This window comes from Sturnus vulgaris, chromosome 9 (genome assembly GCF_052056855.1).
Source record: "Sturnus vulgaris isolate bStuVul1 chromosome 9, bStuVul1.hap1, whole genome shotgun sequence".
NCBI lineage: Eukaryota > Metazoa > Chordata > Aves > Passeriformes > Sturnidae > Sturnus > Sturnus vulgaris.
The window spans coordinates 13,704,594-13,725,910 of record NC_142251.1 but is presented as its reverse complement, the minus strand read 5'-3'; the positions used below and the strand labels follow the sequence as shown (position 1 = coordinate 13,725,910).

The window sequence follows — 21,317 nt, the reverse complement described above, 5'->3', positions numbered from 1 at the left end:
GAATAACAATATGGTATAAATAAAATGCCCCATCTGGGAGTCGAACTGTAGAGAAAGAATACATAAGATACCAGACTGAATGACGTATAAACCTATTAGGGCCAACTTCACTTAGCAATTCATTTTTCATACAGCCCAGTTCCCTGCTGAATTCTCTTATTTGTCTTTCATCAGTAGCAAAATCAAGCAGCTTTCTTGTAGTCAACAGTGTCTTTCCATTGTGTAACTAATTTCATCAAAGGACAAAATAAACACTACTGAAAGGCAAATTCATGCCTCCAGCAACTCAAATCCTCAGAAATGTTTTCTGTCTACCTTCTGTCACTTCCTATATACATCTGTATTTTTGTAAATAAAAGGCAGTGGCTAATTTTAATCCCACTCTACTTGCCTGATATTATCAAAATAAAACAGATAGGTTATAATATTGTACTGTCATAATTCAGGATGAGAGCTAGCTAGAGGGACAGCTGAACAAAGAGATCTAATGAAGCATTAGCTTAAAACTGGATGGTTAGGCTTGTCAGATACTTTAAGTTGAGAAATTTTGCTTAATATACATCCGAGGACAAAAAGTTATTTACTTTTTCAATTTGTTTCAGGTCAATCTTTTGTGTTAAAAGAAAGACCATAATTTAGAATTGGTCTCTCTAGAGTACAAATCCCCTGAACCTAGAGAATTACAAAAGACTTGATTGTAATTTGTGCACAGCATTGCCACTCTCTTACCAATAAAGCTTTCAGATGGTATTTTCGTCTGTCAGGGACCCTCTGACAGCTAATAGGCTTTAAAAAATTATTCACTTGAAAAACACTCAGGTCACTTGCAATTACTTACGCTTTCTCTGTTCCGTAGCTCTTATAGTCAATCGCTGCTGAGACACCAACTACTGTAGCAGGGAAGAGGTAGCCAGCAACATAATAGTACTTCTTTCTAGAATATTCACTTTCAAATACTTCTACTAACATTAGATAAAGTTGCACTCCTTCTAGACACATCCAGGCAAAGGCTGCCAGGAAGAAAAAGTGTAAGAGACCTGCAAAAACCGGACATGCAATCTGCAAAGAAAGAGAGAGATGGAAATGTAAACCACAAAACCTTCACAAAACCTCTCCAACTAACAGTGTGCAATAGAACAGCAGATAGTTCTATTAGGAACCTTTCACAAATTCAGGAGCATCTTCCCTACCTCAAACCATACTATGAACATTTGAAAACACTAATATGTGCTCAGTAGCTACAGAAAGTGAATTAGCTGAACAGTGTGAATGAAGATAAGGAAACTGCACCCTCATCTCACAGTCATCAACTTCAGAGTGGACTTGTTAATTTTATAAGCAACTTTTAATTTTGAAACTGATATGGTTTTGGTACTTACAGTTTAGATAATCCTAGACATGAACAGTTGGTTGTCTATGCATAATGTGTTACTTCATATTTAAAATTATGAAATGTCTGCCCCGCAATTTTTGTCTGCTGTAATATGGCAATTTCTACTGTTGTAACAGAAATCAGTCTGAGTTTTCTCCCCATTGGCCAAATTCTGGATGAAACTATGCTAGATTATTAGTTTCAACCCAATGAATCATGTCAGAATTAATTTTACCAGAACTACCAAAATACCAGCTTGAATGTTAAGTGTAAAAAATGTGTATACATATAGAAAAGGCTTTGTACTAATATATATAAAAATGTAGTCAATACCTGTTAAGACATTTGAATATATATAGAAAACATATATGTTCCTAATAGTCAACATTCAATTTCATCTCCTCTTTCGAAAGTCTAACCACCTGCTTCATTAATCGTCAGTATTTCTCAACTGAAAATGAAAAGCATATTTTGGATGGATGTAAGTACTGTGTATGAATATATCTATCCTGTTTTCATGCTGAGCTTTTATTTCAGCCTTGCTGTGTTAGAGTGCTGAAAACTTGTCAGTGTTGTCATGTTTTAATTCAAATACATTTCAAACAGTCATTTCAGAGAACAAGATCAGTACACAGAGAGAAAACTTACCTTGTACTCTGTCTTATCGATGCCTATTAGGAAAATGAACTCAGCAATGAATAGGTTGATACAAAGGTTCTTGTGAATAGTGTTACGATCACTTTGCAGGCCACGGAAAAAACAGAATGTGAAGATGCAGATGGCCAGGCAAACAAGAGAGATGACAATTCCCACCCAGGTGATGACAGTGAGGAGCAATTCGTGCACTCCATCTTTGTACTAGAAATAATCAAGAATGGAGAAAATTAATATGACTCTTTATGAGTATAAATAAAAACCTATTTTCACAGGTATCCAGAAAAGTTACTTGGTCATTACATGAGATGGGCAAAATGTGCTCAGTAATTTCTCAGTCTCAGGCCAGTTTCCCAGAAGAGCAAGATCAGAGTAAGTAGAAGAGGAGCAGGTCTGTGAGAAAAACGTGACTATTTTATCCAGATCAGATAGCATCTTTACTTTTCCTATGGCTCACTGCACACTGGTTGGAAATACGAGCAGAGAAATATAACATTGTTAAGGTACCACTAGGCCCGGATGGGAGGAGAGAGGAGAGCTTTCCTGGGGATTTCCTATGAGGGCACACGTTCTTTCCCACAGACCTGAAGCTCCATAGCAGAGAAGAAAGCAATGTTTTACACACTGATCAGGACAAAATACAGAATACGCTGCACATGTAATTTTCTGGCTTCAATCTCATGTTTAGCTAAAGGAGATTCCTTGCTTCAGTTTTTTGCAGTGACTTTTTCAAACACAATGGCTTTAAGTCCCATATCCCTGCAAACATTGCATGCTCTGGGCCCCCTGACATGGAGAAAATGCTTTAAATAGACAGCAAAATTTCTGACTATGAAGACATGTTTAAACAATCTGTATGGATGTTCCTTGACCTTCCTCACCAAGGAGAGCTGGCACTTGGGCTTCCAGGTAACAGCCTGCACAGCTGTCTCAACAGAAGCTCTCATCTGTACTGAGGGAGAGTCTATAAAATGGTTGTAAGTTTGGTCAGTAACTTTAAAATATGGCTTGTAGAAAACTTGTCCTTCCTTGTTTTCTCTTCCCTTGCAACTTTATGAATGAAGAAGAAAAGTGCTAAAGAAAGCAAATTGCTTTGGAAAGAGTAGGTCAGAGCTATAAATACTAAAGAAACTCCAACAATTTTGGCTCTTGCTAAAAATTTAAAGCTAAGTCTTTTGAATTTGTTCCCTGCTGATGGCTGGAAATATTGTTACCTACCACAATTTCCCGACGAGCCATAAGAATTGCAAAGTTGGTGAGGTGACTGCAAGCACACGTTGTATGGGTTTTATTTGTGTCAACCAGTTTGCAGCCTTGAGTTGACCAGTATCCCATCATAGTCCTCTCAGAGTAGTTCCAGAAAGAGCAATTTGCATTGAAATAATTTTCAGGCTGGGACATAAAAGGATAACATAAAATGAGGATTTTACACACTAAGATGGCAATAACAATTGTTTAAAATGTGTAAAGAGTAATTTAGATTAAACTTTGCATGTTTTGGACTATAAAGCTTTTCATTGGCAAAACTATGGACTATGTTGCACAAAGAAGACATCTAGTTTAAAAGGGACTTTATAGTCTGAAGCACTCTGAAGTGTAGTCTCAATTACTGTACACCCAATTTTAAACAATTACAATTTTTATGCATGGATGGTACATTATAGCTACTTTTGCTTTCTGGAAAGTTAGGATTGTGAATTTATTCTGAAGATACTTTCTTCTGTAATTGACAATTTGAAAATTTGATTCTCACCTTTGGTCAGGCCAAAGTCAAGTGAACAGATATCACAAAAAAGTTCACTCCTCAATGCCTATCTACTATGATGAAAAACAATCCAACCAGATTTAGAAAAACAGGCAAACTGAAGGAAAATCTAACTATATTTTCTCTATCACAGTAGTGATTGTTTACTTTCCCCATGGAAAGAGAAAGGGCCAAACTTAAGAGCAAAGAAACATCAAATAAAATACCAGAAAGAAAATATACATAAATTCAAAGTATAACAAACCAAGACACCATATTTTATTCTTTGCTGAATAAACGCAATTTGAACAATTTGTAAAAGCTTCAATAATGTGGTTCAAAATTAATATTAAAAGTTAAAGTGCCAATAAAACTTACTACATCAAACCATCAAGAATCTTAACAGTTATTTTCTACCCTTCTACTAAGGTAAGAGTTAATTTTCAGTTAGAAACAAGTTAGTCATTTACATTTTCATGTTGATTACTGAATTAGCTTTCATTAAGGCTACACTTAAGTTCTAATAATCACTGAACCAGGCTCATTTAATTTTATGTTCATAGACTTAACTCGTGTCTCTGACCTAGCCCAACATTTAAAATTCAAATGGAAAAAAAAGGTTGTTTTTCTGCGTTGCTTTTCTCTCTTGCTGATTTTGTGACCTTCCCATTAATTCATTAGCATAACTCACATCGATGTGCTCCAGTGTGAAGTGCACGGGATCAGTCAGGTACACCCGGCTCGACTCCTTGTTGATGGAGGCTGCGATGACGTGGGAGTTGACGGCGATCGTGCTGTTCTGCCCCGCCAAGTCACTGCCCAACTTTATGGTTGCATTTTCAGTACTGAGGAAACGACCCAAACTTTTGTAAATAATGAAAACCAGTTTGGCTAGGCCTACAAAAGGAAAAAAAAAAGCCATCGTCACACCACAGAGGTCTATGGAAAGACAGTGACCTGTACTCTAATGACAATTAAGCATCAGTAAACAGAGAGGTATTTTCAGCCCATGGATTTGAAGAAAAATGACCAGGTACACATGATCAAGAAAAAGCCACAGAGCAGCTTTGTGGTGTTTTGTTTTGATGTTTTAACTAGGTAAGGTAGGTTTTATAGAAGTTAATGGAGTTCCACTGTTCCATGCCCAAGGCTCACCGTTCCTGCTGTTCTGTTTCATGGTTCGTGCTGAGAGCTGAATCCAGTTGCCTCCTTTACCAGCTTGAGGAAATCGCAAGTCCTGCACCTGGCCCTCAGTAGAAAGCACTGCAACATCCAAAACTAAGCAGACCAGAGGGGAAAAAAAAGAGAAAGTGTTAAAAAGGAGAATGCAGAGGAAGTCTCTTGGCCAGATTACAATATGCCACTTGACAATTTTTCCTCCCAGTCTTTATTTAGTTTACTTGCACGGCTGTCAGTAAGGCAGATTTGTACTGCAAGCTTCAATCACCCAGACTTAGCTTCTTTAACTAAATCTAATGCACACTGCTAAAATGACAGCACTTTAGTAGTGCTAACATGACATCAAACCTTGTTCAAGTTTGTGCCCACAAAACATCCACTTAAATATACTACACACATATTGCAAAAAAATGTTAGTTTTGAAGATCTTAATGTCTATGCAATATCCTCTGCTGACAAATTTAGAACTCTAAGTATTGATTTAGATATAAAGAGTTTTTTAAACAGTCAGCAAAGAATACTTAAATATACTCATGCCATGTATTTAGCTAAATATGTAGCTGAAAATTATTTCCAATTTCTTTTCCACATCTAATTCTGTATACTTACATAAGCCATTTTATTAGTTCTGCTATTAAACATTTAAATTGAAAAATCAGATGCCACTCAGCCATACTTAAGTATTACTTTTATAACACATTGTATATGGGGAAACTTCCATGGGATTACCGCTGATTGCTGGATTTCCTTGAATAGATACAATCATACAGGTGAGAGTGGACAATTGGTTGACAAAATCTGTGTTATATCAAACCTGTCTAGCTTCAGCTCTGAACTATAGACTGACAAAAGGTATGAAATTAGGAAATCACTTCTCCAAGCCATATGTGCACTAGGAATTCAGTCTTGCATGGCATCAGGAAAGTGTTATGACATGAAGACAGCTTATCACAAGGAGTAATATTCAGTGTCTACTCATCTCCATGGAACTGCTTGTGTACACCCAAAGACAGATCTGTGATTCTACCCACATTCCTTCAAAACAACTGGTGCAGTTCCTTTGATAACAGACTGTGAGACTTTTTCCCATCCTTTCCCAGTTTCTTCCTACTCAATTAAAAACTAGGCAGAATCATCTTCTACAGCTACAAATTTGCAGACACTGAAACGTGAAAAGTCTCATTTCTGCAGTCTATTCCAAGTCTCTATCTTACTACTCTGCATATTAGCAGACTTTCAGGTTCCTTGTACCTCATTGAGACTACATTAATCTCTGTAATAAGGAATTTTAATTTTATGCATGGCAATGATTTTTTGCTTTAACACATCCTGCGCAACAATATTTGCACATCTCTAATACCAAACCCCTTCATTTCACTGTCACCACTTAAATTCTAAATTATGCTCCAACTATCTCCAGCTATTTTACAGTCTCTGGAGCATAGCTATTCTGCATTATGGGAGATGTAGTTCACTGAACACATTTTTACCTGAAGACAGTCATGTTTAATATAAACATTTGGCCTATGCTGAGTGCCTAAAATATTTAACTGGCACAGTACATTGCAAAAAAAAGTAATTTAAATTCATTAGGTATGGTTTATATTTAACACAAAAGTATTTTCTGCAGCTCTGCAGAAAGCAGTTACCTAAAAAAAAAATCCATACTCTGCCTTTTAAGCACTCTTCATATCCACATGTTCAGCTAATGATTTTTCAGTGATAAATCCACTTTGTAGCATCAACTACTTTCCATTTTATAATGTACTAATGGCACTAAAGAAGAAGGCTAATTTCAAAGAACCAAACAAGAAAAGTGTGTTTTCCCTGGTTTGGAGCACTCATCTTTTCATCAAACATTGCACAGCTCAGCCTTCAGAAAGTATATCGCTATCTGGAGTACTTTTTCTTCCTTTTGTGTAAAGCACAGCACTTTAACTTATGCTTGAAAAGAAGTTTACTTACCAATATTTTCTGTGGGCATTGAGACTCTACTTGGTTCTACAAGATTATCAGCCAAGACAAAAGCTCCTTCTTCTAATGTATCAAGTAACATTGTGGCTGCGTGGGCTTGTTCTGAAGAATTCATGTCCTTCCAGGACTCCAGAGCTTCAGGCCTGAGCAAGTTGTCCACTGTATCCACAACTGCCTGCATTCATTAGAAAACTATCATTAGGTCTGAAGCCCTAGGCAGCTGGGGAAAATTCCCAACGTTATATGGTGACAATTATAATACTTAACTGTCAGAATGATTTACTGTGACTTAATGGCACAAGAACACTATTTTCAACATTAAACTATTTTCCATCTGCTTGTTGGATTAGCATGAAGCGCAGCTAGCCACTAGCATTGTGTGGTCTCTAAGCAGTAAACATGCAAATTTGACTTGCTTTGTATCAGATATAAGCATGGTATTATTAAAGTGCTGAAAAATGTAAAAATAAATGCCAGAAGTCTTGCCTGAAGTTTTCATCTTAATGTCAAAATGTATAACTTCTATTTAAAAATACTAACGCCAAAATTAGCACTCTGCAGTTTAGGCTAAAATGACAATAACACTCCTCTGGAAACTGAGCCCCACTAGTGCAGCCATGGCACTATAAACTACTTGTCTATGACAAACACGCCTTCTTTATTACAGGAGGCATGAAATGAAGCTGGATATAAATTAGCTCTGGCCACTCTTACTCCCCCTCCTGTTCCTGTACCTGTTCATAGATACTTAGAAGGATTACCAACTCCCATTCCTGCACAAAGGTCAGTCAGAAAAGGAAATCAATAGAGCAAACAAGATGTCCACTGACCGTTCCTGTTATCAGTGATGGCAAAACTGTAAAGCTGAATAAATGCTGCTATTTTTAAAAGTTTTACTTGTAACAACTCTATCATCATGCTTTAAGGTTCACTGAGCTGCATATAAGGTAATAATAAATAAGGAAGAAGAGTAATTCAGTGACATGATTACATTATTTTACAAAATAATCCAATCAGAGTAATCAGGTAATCAATTGAAGGCAGGCTTTTACATTAATGCATAACATTGCTGTGCACTGAGTGTGCTGTGCATTGAGCACACCAGGCACTGCTGCAACACCCTGTTTACTCTGTCCCATTTACCTATTCCTAATGTGTCATTAAGCATATATATAATTTGTTTGATCAATTTAAAAGCACTGGAAATGGAAACAGAACACATTATACAAACAGAAAGATGTCAGTCTGGAGTACTATATTGTGCAAACAAACGAATGGGAAAACTTGGTCAAGGCTATTGTCAGAGCAAGATTAATTAGCCTAATCCATTTTAATATCCTCTTTCTGTCTGCATTGTGAGCCACCATGACCTTCCTGGCAGGTGGAAGATACTTCGAAGTGGCATTAAAGCCTTTTTTCTTTCTCTAATGGGAGACAGAATAGTCAAAATGCTCACACTGATACTGCTGCAGCCATTAACTAGAGTGGAACAAAAATTGGTCTGCAGAGGCCAGATTCATTAGTCACTAAGAAATACAGATTGGAGCCTCTAATCTGAGGTACAAATGAATTCTCTGTCACAAAGTGGGAACTTGCTTCATTTGCATAGTGTAAGTCAGCTTTTGATTTGTAATTTCAAGAGGTTTATTAGTCTTATCTAAGCAAAGAAGCCCATTTGAGACCTACAGAGAATGACACCAGTTGGAAATTAAAGTTCTGCTCTGGTTTCTCATGTATTGCCATATAGCACTGACAGTATGCATTCATAGATACCACGTGCTTTTCCTTTATTATGGGATAACCTAACTCTGCATTTTCCTTGTGGAAAATCATCACCTGCCCAGTCGTATTTCTGAAGTGCTTCTCCTCTCAGACAGAGGCAAATGGGTGGGAAAAACCCCACAGCCCCTGTGACAACATAGCTGTTGGAGCAGCCCTGTTTCTGTTCTCATCATCCTGTTTACCAATGAAAAGGAAGCAGAAAAACCCACTCTACCCAGACCACATCTGCTGGATTATCCTTCACTACTGAAGAATATTTTCTAATAAAAACCTATTACAATTTTTATTACTTGAGAAGTGAATTTCTCTCCAGATCTTTATCTTTTTTTCTCAAATTTCTGTATAACTGGACATCTCCCATCCACTTTCAGGACTTTAGGATAAAAAACAGAAGTGACCTGTACAGAGAAATCTCTTTTCAGTGAGAGTCTGATTTTTTTTTATTCTGTTCTAAAGTATTTCAAAATTCTTTCCAAAAACAATTCTTACATTTAATCTCAGAGGGTACAAGTAAAAATCAGTATTTTAAAAGAAGCTTTGAAAAAATGTGCAATAAAATCTTTCAGAGCCAGACATGTCTGTTCTAGAACTTTTTTCTCCCCTTCATAGGTGCAAGGTGGCATTACTGGCATTGTACTGCAGAAAAGGAGCTGGCCACTACAGGCAACCTTTCTACAGCTGATGAAAGGAACTGGAAATCAGGGAGCAATGTGTTACACGCCTACTATACAGCCTGGTTAATGGGACACGTGGCAGACATTTTACTAGTGAACTTAGAGAAATGTTTGTCTTTGCATTGTATCCTCAAGTCACTGAATTGTAACAATTCTTAAAACTGTAAGAAAGAGTGATTTTACTAGGCATAAGAATACACACAAAGCAAGCTATATAATTACATTTTTCTCGCAAGCAAATTAACTCTAAACAGTCTTTGATATAAAATTCTACCAAGGTGAACTCATTGCTTTGAGCTGCAAGTTTTTACCCCTACCCAAAATTTTTAACAAGAGAGATATTACTTCCAATTCAGATAATAATCCCTTCTGCTCTTTTAGTTTTGAACAAGTTAAGGTACAAGAGGTATGAACTTTGATTTTTTTTTTTCTTAGTGTTATACCTGTGCAAAGCCAACATTTGTAAAGTTGATATGGGGCACAATACACATTTATCAAAGACTGAAATACATAGGATCATGCAGCAAGATGATAAAGCGTGGCAGGTTGCTGAAGCAGGGAGAAAGCAGGGTGACAGCACAGGAGATATACCTTAAGGTAAGCCCTGCACGTCTTCTCTCGTTTTTGGAGCTTTTTAATAAGGAGAAAGAAAATCAGAAGTTAGAAAGATTCTGGAAAACTTCAGAAAGAGAAAAAAAAATACTCTGGTGTTTCAAATCCTGGTTTTGAATGATAGCCTGGACATTAATCTAGTTTCTGTCCATGATGACTAAAAAAGAACATCACACAGGAAATGATTTTCCCAACTGTGGTTTAAGCCCAGCTGGCAACCTAGTACCACACAGCCACTTGCTCACCAGCAGGACTGGGGAAAGAATTACAAGGGCAAAACTGAGAAAATCCATGAGCTGAGATAAACACAGTTCAATAGGTAAAACAAAAGCCATGCATGAAAATAAAATAAAGCAGGGAATTAATTCACTGCTTCCCATGGGTAGGCAGGTGTTCAGCCATTCCCAGCAAAGCCAAGCCAAGTAACATGTAATGATTACTTGGGAAGATAGACACCATAACTTTAAATTCTCCCACTTCTTCCTAATTCCCACCAGCTTTATATGCTGAATATGATGTCACACGGTCTGGAATACCCCTCCCAAATTCCCATGTACTCCCAAATTCCTTGTCAGTGCAGGAGTACGAAAAGAAGAAAATGCTGTGAAAGTGCTGCTCAGCATTAACAAAAACAACTTTATATTTTCGAAGATACGGAAGATATATTTCAGCATAAATCCAAAACATAGGCCCATCCTAGCCACTGTGAAGAAAATTAATTCTACCCCAGCCAAAAGTAGCACAGCAACCTTTGCTCAGGTGTGTGGGTATCTTTTGCCCAAATGGTGGGATTTGTATGAAAAGGTCAAAGGAAAAAATCCGTGTGTGGGCACTTGATCGGTCTCTGGGAAAATTATTTTAAGGGCATCAAGGGACTGTAAATAAAACTATTGCCAAAATAACAGAGAAGTGCATGGATCTTTCTCTCTCCAAAGGAGAATGAAAAAATATTTCATTTGTGGCTTGCTGACTAGGCTCATGCAAGGAAGAGGCTGAGAAATACAGCATTTCCTCTGAGAAAAAGAGGAAAGGTAATAACACTGTAATTTGTATTTAAACCACAAAGACACATTTTCTCTGAAATGTTTCTTGGAACATGTTTCCAGAGAAAACATTAATTCACGTTTTAGATATGTGTAGTAAGGCATTTTTATAAAGATCAATTATAAGTCATGTTGGTGTCTTTAGAAGTCTAAGAAAGTGCTATTATTCTGCAGGAAGTTGGATTAAAATAAAACCCTGCACCTATACAGAATTCTACTGATTTTATTACATGTTCAGGGTTAAAAGGATCACTGGATAAACACGCTGATTTGTTACAGAATTTCTAAGAGCTAATATTCATTTCCCTCACACTAGTTATAATGCATTCCAGATTTTAATATGGGACACAGCTATTATTTTAGGACCAGTCAGCTATTGTGAATTATATCTTATTCCCTAAAGAAGGTAATTACAACTTTCCGCTGTGTATTTACTGCTGTTTTCTCTCATATGCTTATTCCAGAACTATACGCATGCAGGAACAAAGTACAGATTAATATTTCTGAAAGGAAAAAAAATACCCAACCCAAGAGCAATTGTTATCCAGCAGGAGGAAGTGATGGGAGGTGTGTACCTTGTTATAACTCCTTCCAGCAGAGTCTTTTTCACTGGGCCGTAGCTCCTGAAGCTGAGCATCCAAAATGTCCACGAGCTGTTCCATCAGCCTCACTGAGGAGCTAACATCGCCAGCAAAGACCGGTCCTTTGGTGTGTTTAGCCAGTTCATTGGCCAGACTAGCAGCATTTTCTCCACTTCTGATCTGAAATGACAGTTTATATTATCTCAGCAGGGTCCCTTGTTCTGCTTGCGGCTCCTAATTCCAATTCCCTGTGTACCTTTGTTGTGGTGAAATAACCATTTGCACATACATTGAAATCTGTAACTAATTGAGACCAATAACGTTCTCTTTATCTCAGAAGATTAAAGGTTCTTAGATCCGTGACACACAAAAGCAGTTCTTTATAGCCATCAAAACCAGAAATCTGAGTGGGACTTTTGGGCTCGATCTTCTATTCATCCTCACTTTTATTTTACTGCCATTATCAGACAGTAAAAAATCTGTTTGTTCATACCAGTGCTTGAGGCATTTGAAAGTCAAGTAGCCTTGTACTGACAACAAATTATCCAGTTTTCATAAACTTTGTAAATCTCAGTAGGGAAGGAAAACACAGAAAATGGTTCTGTGGTCTAATCATACTGTTATCAATGCACTCAGACAAAAATCTATAACAGGGTAAGTTTTACTGAACAAAAAAAACCCCTTGCTGTATACCACGAATTTTGCTGTGTGTTGTACAGTATTTGATTTTTTAAAGCAAATATTGCTTTTGGTTTTTGAAAACAATCAAAGCTACTTTGTTTTAAATAATGATGAGGGCCTGTAATCACAAATTCAACATAAGAATTTAGAGAGGGCATACTAAAGCACACATAAGAACCCAACTGCTGGCCTGTGCTTTGCACATGGAGTACACACAACTCCTACTTTTAATGAACACAGAGTAATAAAGACAACTTCAACAAACTGAAATATTAATGCTCGAAGTTAAAATCTTTAATCACCAGTGTATGCCAGATTAAAAGGTTTCAACCAACCTTCTGAGCCAGCTGATTTACCCAGTGTGAGGTACAGTTGCTAAGATCAGGGCCTTTGGGGTTCCACATTCCCGTTAAGACCACGCAGAGATACGAGGCAGTTCCTACAACAGATGTAGAAAACTAGAGTGAAATTTTTCTGCACGCAGTCAGGAAATTGGCTACACTGTGCTCCTAAACAACATTCAATTCTGAATGCTGCTAATGGCAGTGCTTGACAATAATTGACAAAAACGTAAGGAAATAATGTAGATTACAAAGAGCAATAAAAAAAGTCAGTGAAAAGTACCAGACGTTTTCTGCAAACAAACAAAAAGCCCTTGATTTTTCCTGGAGCCCGTCCAGAGGGGAGTTCATAATGAGAAAGGCAGCTGTAAGCATATTTCACAACAGTCCTCAAGCAATGCCCTAAAATTTGACCTGGATTCACAAAAGTGCAAGTGCAAGGTAATTCTGTGGCTCTGCTCAAATGACGTTTGCAGATTATAACTTGACCATTGCCTGTAGATACTGCACTCTCTGGGTAACAAAAAATCATGTGACAGACAGCCTGAGATTAAAAAAAATATTCCTCATGAGAGAGCTGCATATTGCTTTTGAAATGTCTGCTTGAAATCAAGATTATATTTTTAAAGGCAATACCTCGTGTTCCTTTGGGGCAAGGGCGTTCAACCATCATTCCTCTTTGTGTTTGAGGCCAGCTAATCCCCCTGGCCTCAGTCGGTTCACAGAATCTTTCTGGCAAAGGGAAGAAACTTGTCACGGGAGGAATTTTGGTTGTGGAAATGGGTGGCGGTGGTTTGGGTCCTCTGCTTCCTTCCTTTGTTCCTCCAGCTGATGTTGTGCTTATGGGACCCCTCTGTGACGTAGTGCTAGTGGTTGACACTGTGGTTTTGTAAAGCTCTGCTGAAGAAGTTATTGTCACTGCTGTGGTAGGCACTGCACAGGGAAAAATCAGAGTAATAATAAAGTAAATTACTTCAGAATTGTATGTAAAAAAAAGTTATTTAAAAGTTATTTATGTAGCTTTCAAGGATTCTCTGGTGTCTCCTTTCCTTTATCTTAATATAACTCTCTCTGCTATTCTGGGTGCTCAAGATATAATTTTGACACTTTTTTTGGGTTGTATGTTTTTTTTACTCTCAGCGCATACTGTTATGATGTTTCAGCACATTCACCAAAGAATCTCTTCTGTAATAAAAATTGATAGTTACATTTCTAAAAGCTGAAAGGCATACTAGTGAGTTATCAGTACATAACAAACACGCTCAGAGCAATTAAAGATTACTTAATCACATTTGCAGCAGGAACAACTCAATAGATGGAATCATTTGAATCAGTGTGCCGTGAACAATGTAGTCCAGCTCTAACAACAAAGGCAGCAGGCTGTAACTAACGAGAATATTTTTGAAAAACAGACCCCAAAACTAAGTCACCCAGTACACACCTTCCAGAGCAATAATTTAGATAACATCTTCCTGCCCAGCAGTCATTCTGCTTGAAAGAGCTGCAAGCCTGAATAGCTCCAAACAGAGGCAGCACTCACCAGGTACATGGCACTCTCCTCTTTGAACATTTGGGGCCTTAATATCCTTTTTTGATAAAGCAGGTATGAAGACACAATTCCTGCAAGCCAGTGGCAAGGAGTGAGTTTTCATCTTTTATGAAACACCAGGACGGGCTTAGGCCAAATCCCTCCTGCTCGGGATGTGCAGCTGCTCCTGCCACTGACCCACGGCAGGAACTCATGGCTGGAGCTGCTGAGGTACAGCCCAAGCCATGCCAGGGTTCTTAGACTTTGGAGAGATAACATAAGTTAATGCTAGTGGGGTCTGGAATGGCTGTGCAACACCTTCACATGTATATTGAGAAACAATGCAAGTGAGCAAAGCAACTGCCACAGTTATCATTATTTCCAAATATTCATTAGAGTTCAAAATGCTTCCCAGGCACAGAAAAGTATAGACGCTTGTGCTGAGAACAAATAAGCTCATGAAAAATATTTTTGGCTTCTTTCTTTCTCTTTTTTTGTTGTTCTGCTAGGCTCTTGAACTCTGACTTTCAGGACAATGCAGCTTCTCTAAACTAAATCATAAATAAAATAAAACAAAAAGAAGAGCAGTCTCACTTTTTTTCAGCAGTTGTTTTGTAAGTTAGTGTTTTGCATAATATTAAATGTCAGCAGTATGGCAAATAACAATTTTCTCAAAACCCTTTTTCAATTGTTTCACTTATATTAGAAGTTCAAAATATATTTTTTTTCACATTAATTTAGGGTGAAGTTTTGAGCATTATGATCTGTTTTTCAAGACTAAAGGCAAAGATGTGCCTCTCATCTCTCTCCTGCTCACAAACTTCTGCAGAGCTGTCTTCAGTCTCATCATTGGCTGCTTGAACACAGCCTGTGTAATTGTGCTGAACTTGTGGTGTAGCCAGCCACTATTGAAACCCTCAGATCTGTTCTGCAAGTGCTTGCCTGACATCTTGTGAAACTGCTCTAATTTGCTTTTGATTACAATGCATCCAGCCTTCTAGTGCTTCCCCAATTAACATTTGTCAAGAGCATTTGCAATCACTGGCACAAGTGTCAGGCAAGGCCTGCTGAATCAGGTCCTCGGGAACAGGGAGCTCGTGGGGATGGAGAATGATGCAGGGGACAACCAATTATTACAATCCATCCCCTAATACACTCTGCTAATTAATACATATTTAAACATCAAAATGTGAATTAGCATTATTGCAATTACTACTCAAACCCTGTAATGTTTAGGACAGTTTTGTCTCGGGAGCAAAATATCAGTGTCAGAATTCATAAAACACTTCGAAGTTCAGCGGTGAGGAAACAATTTTCAGAACATATTTGGTGTTGCACCCTGAGCTAGAATAATTCTGCTGTCATTACACAACTTTAGTTAGTACAATTTTCACGCTATCCACTAAAACCAATTTCGAAGCCTATCACCCATGATTCAAAAATGATCTTCATAGCATGGTAGTACTATATACTTAGAAATATATTAGTAATCTCACATTGTAAGAGAAAGACTTTAAACCATCTCTCTCAAAAAAACTGGAATAAATTGCAGATAACTTCTCAGAATTTTTCTCTTTAATCAATTTTCAAAAAGAAGTCAGCATATTTAAGAATGCACCAGGAAACTTCAGACAGTGCTGGAAGTCTGGGAAAGAAGGTGGTTGAAAAATAAGAAACAACCAAACACATCACTTCAAGGAATATATCCAGCTTTTAGAAGACAGGTCATTTTTCCTTTAATGACCTGTGGGAACTTAATCTGCTGGGCCATTCTCCTGAGCTGCAAGAAGACACATGACAGCTGCCACCACCTGATGTGTCTCGTTCTCAGAGCTGAGGACGGTGGCATCTGCAGGCTCTGCCTTGCAGAGCACTTTGCCAATACAAGATAATGGCAGTGATGATTAATAGCCTGCAACTGAGAAGAAGAACAAACTCCATGTCAAAGTTATTAACCTATTGTTCTAAGCAGCAGGGGTGAAGATATGTAGTTTTTGTCCAACTCCAAAAAAGCCACTTTTACAATGTCAGATTTTATTTTGACTTTTTGACTAGGCTTGATATGCTGAGGAGAAAACTGAAACCTCTTCTGCCTCCTTGTTTTATTAAGAATAGGTTCTTCTTATCATCAGCTGAAGACAGTCATTAAAATTAAGAAAATAGGAGAAAAAGCAATAAGTAAATACAAAGACTCAAATTGAGGTGTGATTCATTTACATTTGTTTCATGCAGTTCCTAACATCTGATTTAAACATTTATGTATCCTATCTGTTGCTAAAAATGAAGACACCACTGGAGTAAAACTTAACACCTGTTTAGCAGTGTGATGTCTATAAAAAACTTAACACAATTGCTGTAGGACAGCAGGGGAATAGTAACTTTCTTTTCCCAACTAACAGTGAAAAGCAGATCTAGAGAAGGCACACAAGCTATCTAGTATTCCTTGCCAACAGGTTTCTATTCTAGGCAGGCATAAAATAAGGTTGAAAAAAAAATCTAAACCAAGCCAAATCAAAAATATCCCCACCCAAAATACAACTCTAACCTTAGATTAACAATGTGTTAATTGTAATGCCCAAATGATGTGCCACTTCTGAAAATGGTTGCATTCTCCCTTTTGGCATCCAGGTCATTTGAGAAATCAGATGCATGGATTTTTCAGTTAAATATATATTCTTATAGGTCAGGTATTTCAATTTATTCAGACACATGAAAATCTATGGGCCCACCTTTATTCTCAAAAGGTGTCATATATGGAGGTGCTATGTAAAGCAACAGAGATCAGAAATCTGTGCAAATCACAATTTTCCTGCCTCCTGCTTATTACTGCTCTGTACTTTCATGCTTCAGTGAATAGCAGGGAAGGTGCTAAGAGTCACTTAATTACCTATAGGTGACTCCAGCTATTATGTTAGCCAGTACTCTATTGACCCTGACAAATCCCATTCAATTGAAAGTGAAATGTTTACATAGCCATTTATAAATTTATACCTTGAAAATTATAACACATGTGACAAAAAAAATTAGCAAAATACCTGTGGTGACAAATTATGCTATCTGGTCCCCATACTTGTACAACCACTCTTTCATTCATCTGCAGTCTGCCGGATTTAATATACTAGTACAGACACAATTTACTTAATTTACTGCGTGACTTTTTAGTAGATTCTTGGTGTTGCACTAGTTTCCCATTACTTCAAGCCCTTGGAGATGCTACTCTCCAAGTTTCTGCTCTGTCCACATTCACAACATCCATCTCTTCCTGCAGTGATCCAATAATACTTAATGATGGGTATCAAGGCACAAAAGGGGAGACAACTTCAGTTTAAACAGTTAGCACAAATTGGGATGAATGTAGATGAAATCTCTCCCTAATGCACTAACACAGAACAAAAGGATTTATCTTCTTTTTGTTACCAAGGAAACCTTACAATGACATGCTCATATTCACTTTTTAGAGGGAAAATTCCCTCATTCTTCCTGGTCTTTTAACTTAAAATTCCTTTAAAAATTCCTGATCCAGCAAGGATTCATTTGGACCCTTGGTACCTACTGTAGAAAGAATGTAACTGGATATATCCACTAAATTTACCAGGGATGTAAAAACTTTGGTTTATCTCAAATTTTTCAGTGGCTTTTTGCAAGGCCTGATGCATTTTATTTCATTTTTAAATTAAGGTTTTGATTTTCAAATACTTTTTACACTTAATCTTAGAAAACATGCTCTTCTGCAACATCTGAATGGTACTTGACAGCTGTAGCTCTGGAAACCATTTCTACATCTCTACCAGAGATGCACCAGCTGCAGGCTGAGTGTTTTACACGTAGCATGTCTTGGCAGACACCTTGCAAATGTACCACCTTGGCAGACACAAGCACTGCAGAAACAGGAGGACCCCTTCCAAACGCACTTGGGGCATTTGCCCAGCATCAGATGTGCAGACATGGAGCTCAGGGACATGGTTCAGTGGTGGACTCAGCAGGGTGAGCTTTATGGTTGGACTTAATGATCTTTCCATCATTCTGTGATACATCTGTGTACTATAATTTCCAAGACAAGAAGAAAAATAACATAAAAAGAATGAGGTGAAAGGAGGAGTTCTAAGGGCAGCAGACCCCATTATCTGAGTACTGAAGCAGTAGTCTGTCTCCAGCATCTACAGTTTTAGGAATCTGTAGAGTTTCTCCTGAAGATTAAGAAAATAAGGATACAGGAAAAGTTGCAAGAAGAGAAAATGGTGTAGTTTTGCAGCAAGAACAAGGTTAACATTTAGTTAATTACAGTGGTATTTCAGAGATTTCAACAGGGAGGTGTAAAAATGAATGAGACAACAGAAAACAAAGCCATGAGTTTCAGGACATGGATTTCAGGACAAGTTGTGGCCCTGGGAGCAAATTTGAAGGGAAAGTGCAACTCAAGTATGACAAATTCATCTTTCATGTAAGAAGAAAGACTGGTGGTTTTGAAGCACTTTTAGCTGGACATTGTGGTGTAGACAAAAACTAATAGCCAAGACAGATATATAGAAAAAAGCCTAAAAATCAGTGTGTGTCTTATCTATCATTATGTCTCACTTGGCAACGGAGGGAACAGAGATTACTGAGTTTTCCACAATGGTCCCAAGTTAACCATTCGAAAAGAAAGGGCCATGACTTCCAATTTTGAGACACTGACCTTGTGACACCATTAAATACTTGATATTAAAGTACTGTTGCAAAGGACACTAAAAGAAAGTTCTTGTGTTAGGTGACTTACAGAATGTTATCGTAACTCCTTTGTTGATGAGTAGATGATTAAAAAATTGGAGTTGATCACAAAAACCCCAAACCAAATTAGAATAAAAGCACGAAAATGCCCTTCATCAAGCATGCTTAAAAGTTGATCTAATTCTATATGAGATAAAAATCCAAATGTGTATTACACATATGGATCCTTTATATAACAGTCGGAGGACTGAGATGCAATTTATACAGAATTTATGCTGAAACAAAGAGGAACTGGAAATATAACAGAAATAAATATAGAAGTAGATACCATAAAGAGTTTCTCCTTACTTTTATAGCAGTACATCTCAAGGACAATTATGTTAGATATTTTTTCCTTTCATTTAGTTGTTTCTAACTACAGGCAATTGGCTTAGGCAAAAGAGGAAATGACCTGAAACATATTCTTAGATCTGCAACGTACATACCCATACAAAATTAAAATATTGGGTACTGGTTTTATCTAAGGAAAATACTGTGTGTGAATATATGCATCACATGCTCAAATAAACTGAGTGTCTTCATTTGGTTTCTATATTTTAAAAAGACCAGAATCAAAATATATTTACTGATGTCCTAATGCATTTAAAACCCAAACTCATAACTTACTCAAGTATTTCTTTTCTGTCTTCATAGATGAATGGGCAAATAGCTGAGGAGAGGCAAGCACCCTGCAGTGTGCCCTGGACCCATTCTCGCCTAGGTCTGGTTGGAATAAATCATTTCTGCTCCTGCCTTGCATTCCAGCAAGGGATCCAGGAAGAGAAAAGGGTGCTGGTGGATGCCCAAATCCGGTTTTGACAGCAGATGGGATGTGGCCAGCACATACACTATAACTTAGGATCTTGATGACTCTCTCAGAATAAAAACATTATGAAATGTCCTACTGGAGACCTTTGGAGGTTTACTAAAGTGAAGGAAGGATTCCATCAAGCCTTTTCTACCCCCGCTTTTCCTTTACACGTTTCCTTCTATGCAATGACTTAAAGATTAGCTTTTTTCACATTCACAGCAGCTGCATGAACTGCAAAAGCTACTTAGAGCCTGCACCTCCATTTTCTCCTCTTACTCTTAAAGCTTTGGAGAATTTAAAATGCATCTTTGTCTCAGTTGAACTGAATGAAAAGTGGCATACATGAGAATGTATGACAATAAAAGCTTTAATTTTTTTTTTTAATTACATAGGTGGTTTATCTCTCTGCTAAGAGCAGTCCCAAAGTCTCCCTGAGGAATGGACTTGCTCGATGTAGAGAGAGCAAAGCTGGCCAGTTCCCCAAACACCTGGAACCTGCCTGAGCCTGGCCAGGTATTGCCATGGTGGTCTGCAGAATACTGGACAGATCACTTATGGCTTTGGAGGTCAGTATTGGTTCTACACCACCCTGTTCTGCTGCCTGCAAAAAGCTATATGTGTCTTGCTATAATTGTGTGCATATTACAGTTTGCACTGCTGTGCATGAATCAGCTTTGCTGAAGTAGGACAGCTACTTTTCATGTGGAGAAGCCATTATTACTCCTTTCTTGAAGTAGAAAAAACGACTGCTAAACATGCATAGCAGTTAGATGAGAGAAGTGAAGTATTACCTTCATTGCTAAAGCAGCTTTTGCTGCATACATCTTCTGCCACAGAGCATTTCCCCTGGTATTTACTCTCCTCTGTACATGTTAATATGGGGTTGTGCCTATTCATGTCATTTTTAGAGATTTCTGACACCTAAAGACCTCAGTTTTTCTTCTCCCTTCTGACAGTTAGTATCTTTTCTTTTAGGAAGCAGTACTGACTTCTAGAGAGCTGCAATGCATTTGTAAGGGGCTTACTGAGAAATCCACTAAAAAGATGTCAGACAATCTTGTCCAACCTGACATTAGAAACTGTGAAAATAAGGCTATGGAAAAATACTTATGCTTGGTATTGCACATTAACCCCATACCTCTCCTCTGGGACCTCCCAGCACACACTGCTCTCTACTGCTGGCGCCAAGAAGTTAAAAGGTCTGCGTGTATGCTGTAATCAATTCAGAAGGCAGGTAACACCGAGCGGATGGGAACAGGCTTCTGGCCCAGCATGAAGCAACTCCAACTCAGTTTAGCTATCAGAGTCAAACTGTCTGATGGTATAAAGTAAATAATTCTCCAAACACAGAAAAGCTACACATTTGTATTTAAAAAAGAAAAAAAAAAGAAAAAAATAAAAGATCCAAAGAAAAGCATGAGCTTGTAAACCAAATAAATTCTATTTCTCATAACAGGTTCTGCAAATTTGTCTTGCACCACTGTAATACTGTTCAGCACAGTGCAGACAAAAACCCCTTCCTTGCCTTTCTGCCATGAGCTAAATCTAAGACCGAAAATATTGTAACTTATTTCCCTGAATGGAAACACTAAGAG

The 21,317-nt window shown here is 37.7% G+C and overlaps 1 protein-coding gene across 26 annotated transcripts in view; it reads right to left on the bottom strand.

Annotated features, from left to right (window-relative positions):
• The window catches only part of ADGRL2 (adhesion G protein-coupled receptor L2), a 384,989-nt gene that overhangs the window by 22,745 nt on the left and 340,927 nt on the right, over window positions 1-21,317 (bottom strand). For all 26 annotated transcript variants that reach the window (XM_088169882.1, XM_088169887.1, XM_088169883.1 and 23 more), the window contains 10 exons: window positions 13,274-13,570; window positions 12,632-12,735; window positions 11,610-11,795; window positions 9,971-10,009; window positions 6,915-7,098; window positions 4,926-5,048; window positions 4,462-4,667; window positions 3,245-3,418; window positions 2,021-2,230; window positions 839-1,059 (listed from right to left, as the gene is read on the bottom strand). In XM_088169882.1, coding sequence (XP_088026008.1) covers window positions 839-1,059; window positions 2,021-2,230; window positions 3,245-3,418; window positions 4,462-4,667; window positions 4,926-5,048; window positions 6,915-7,098; window positions 9,971-10,009; window positions 11,610-11,795; window positions 12,632-12,735; window positions 13,274-13,570 — 1,744 coding nt within the window. The remainder of the gene's footprint in view (window positions 1-838; window positions 1,060-2,020; window positions 2,231-3,244; window positions 3,419-4,461; window positions 4,668-4,925; window positions 5,049-6,914; window positions 7,099-9,970; window positions 10,010-11,609; window positions 11,796-12,631; window positions 12,736-13,273; window positions 13,571-21,317) is intronic.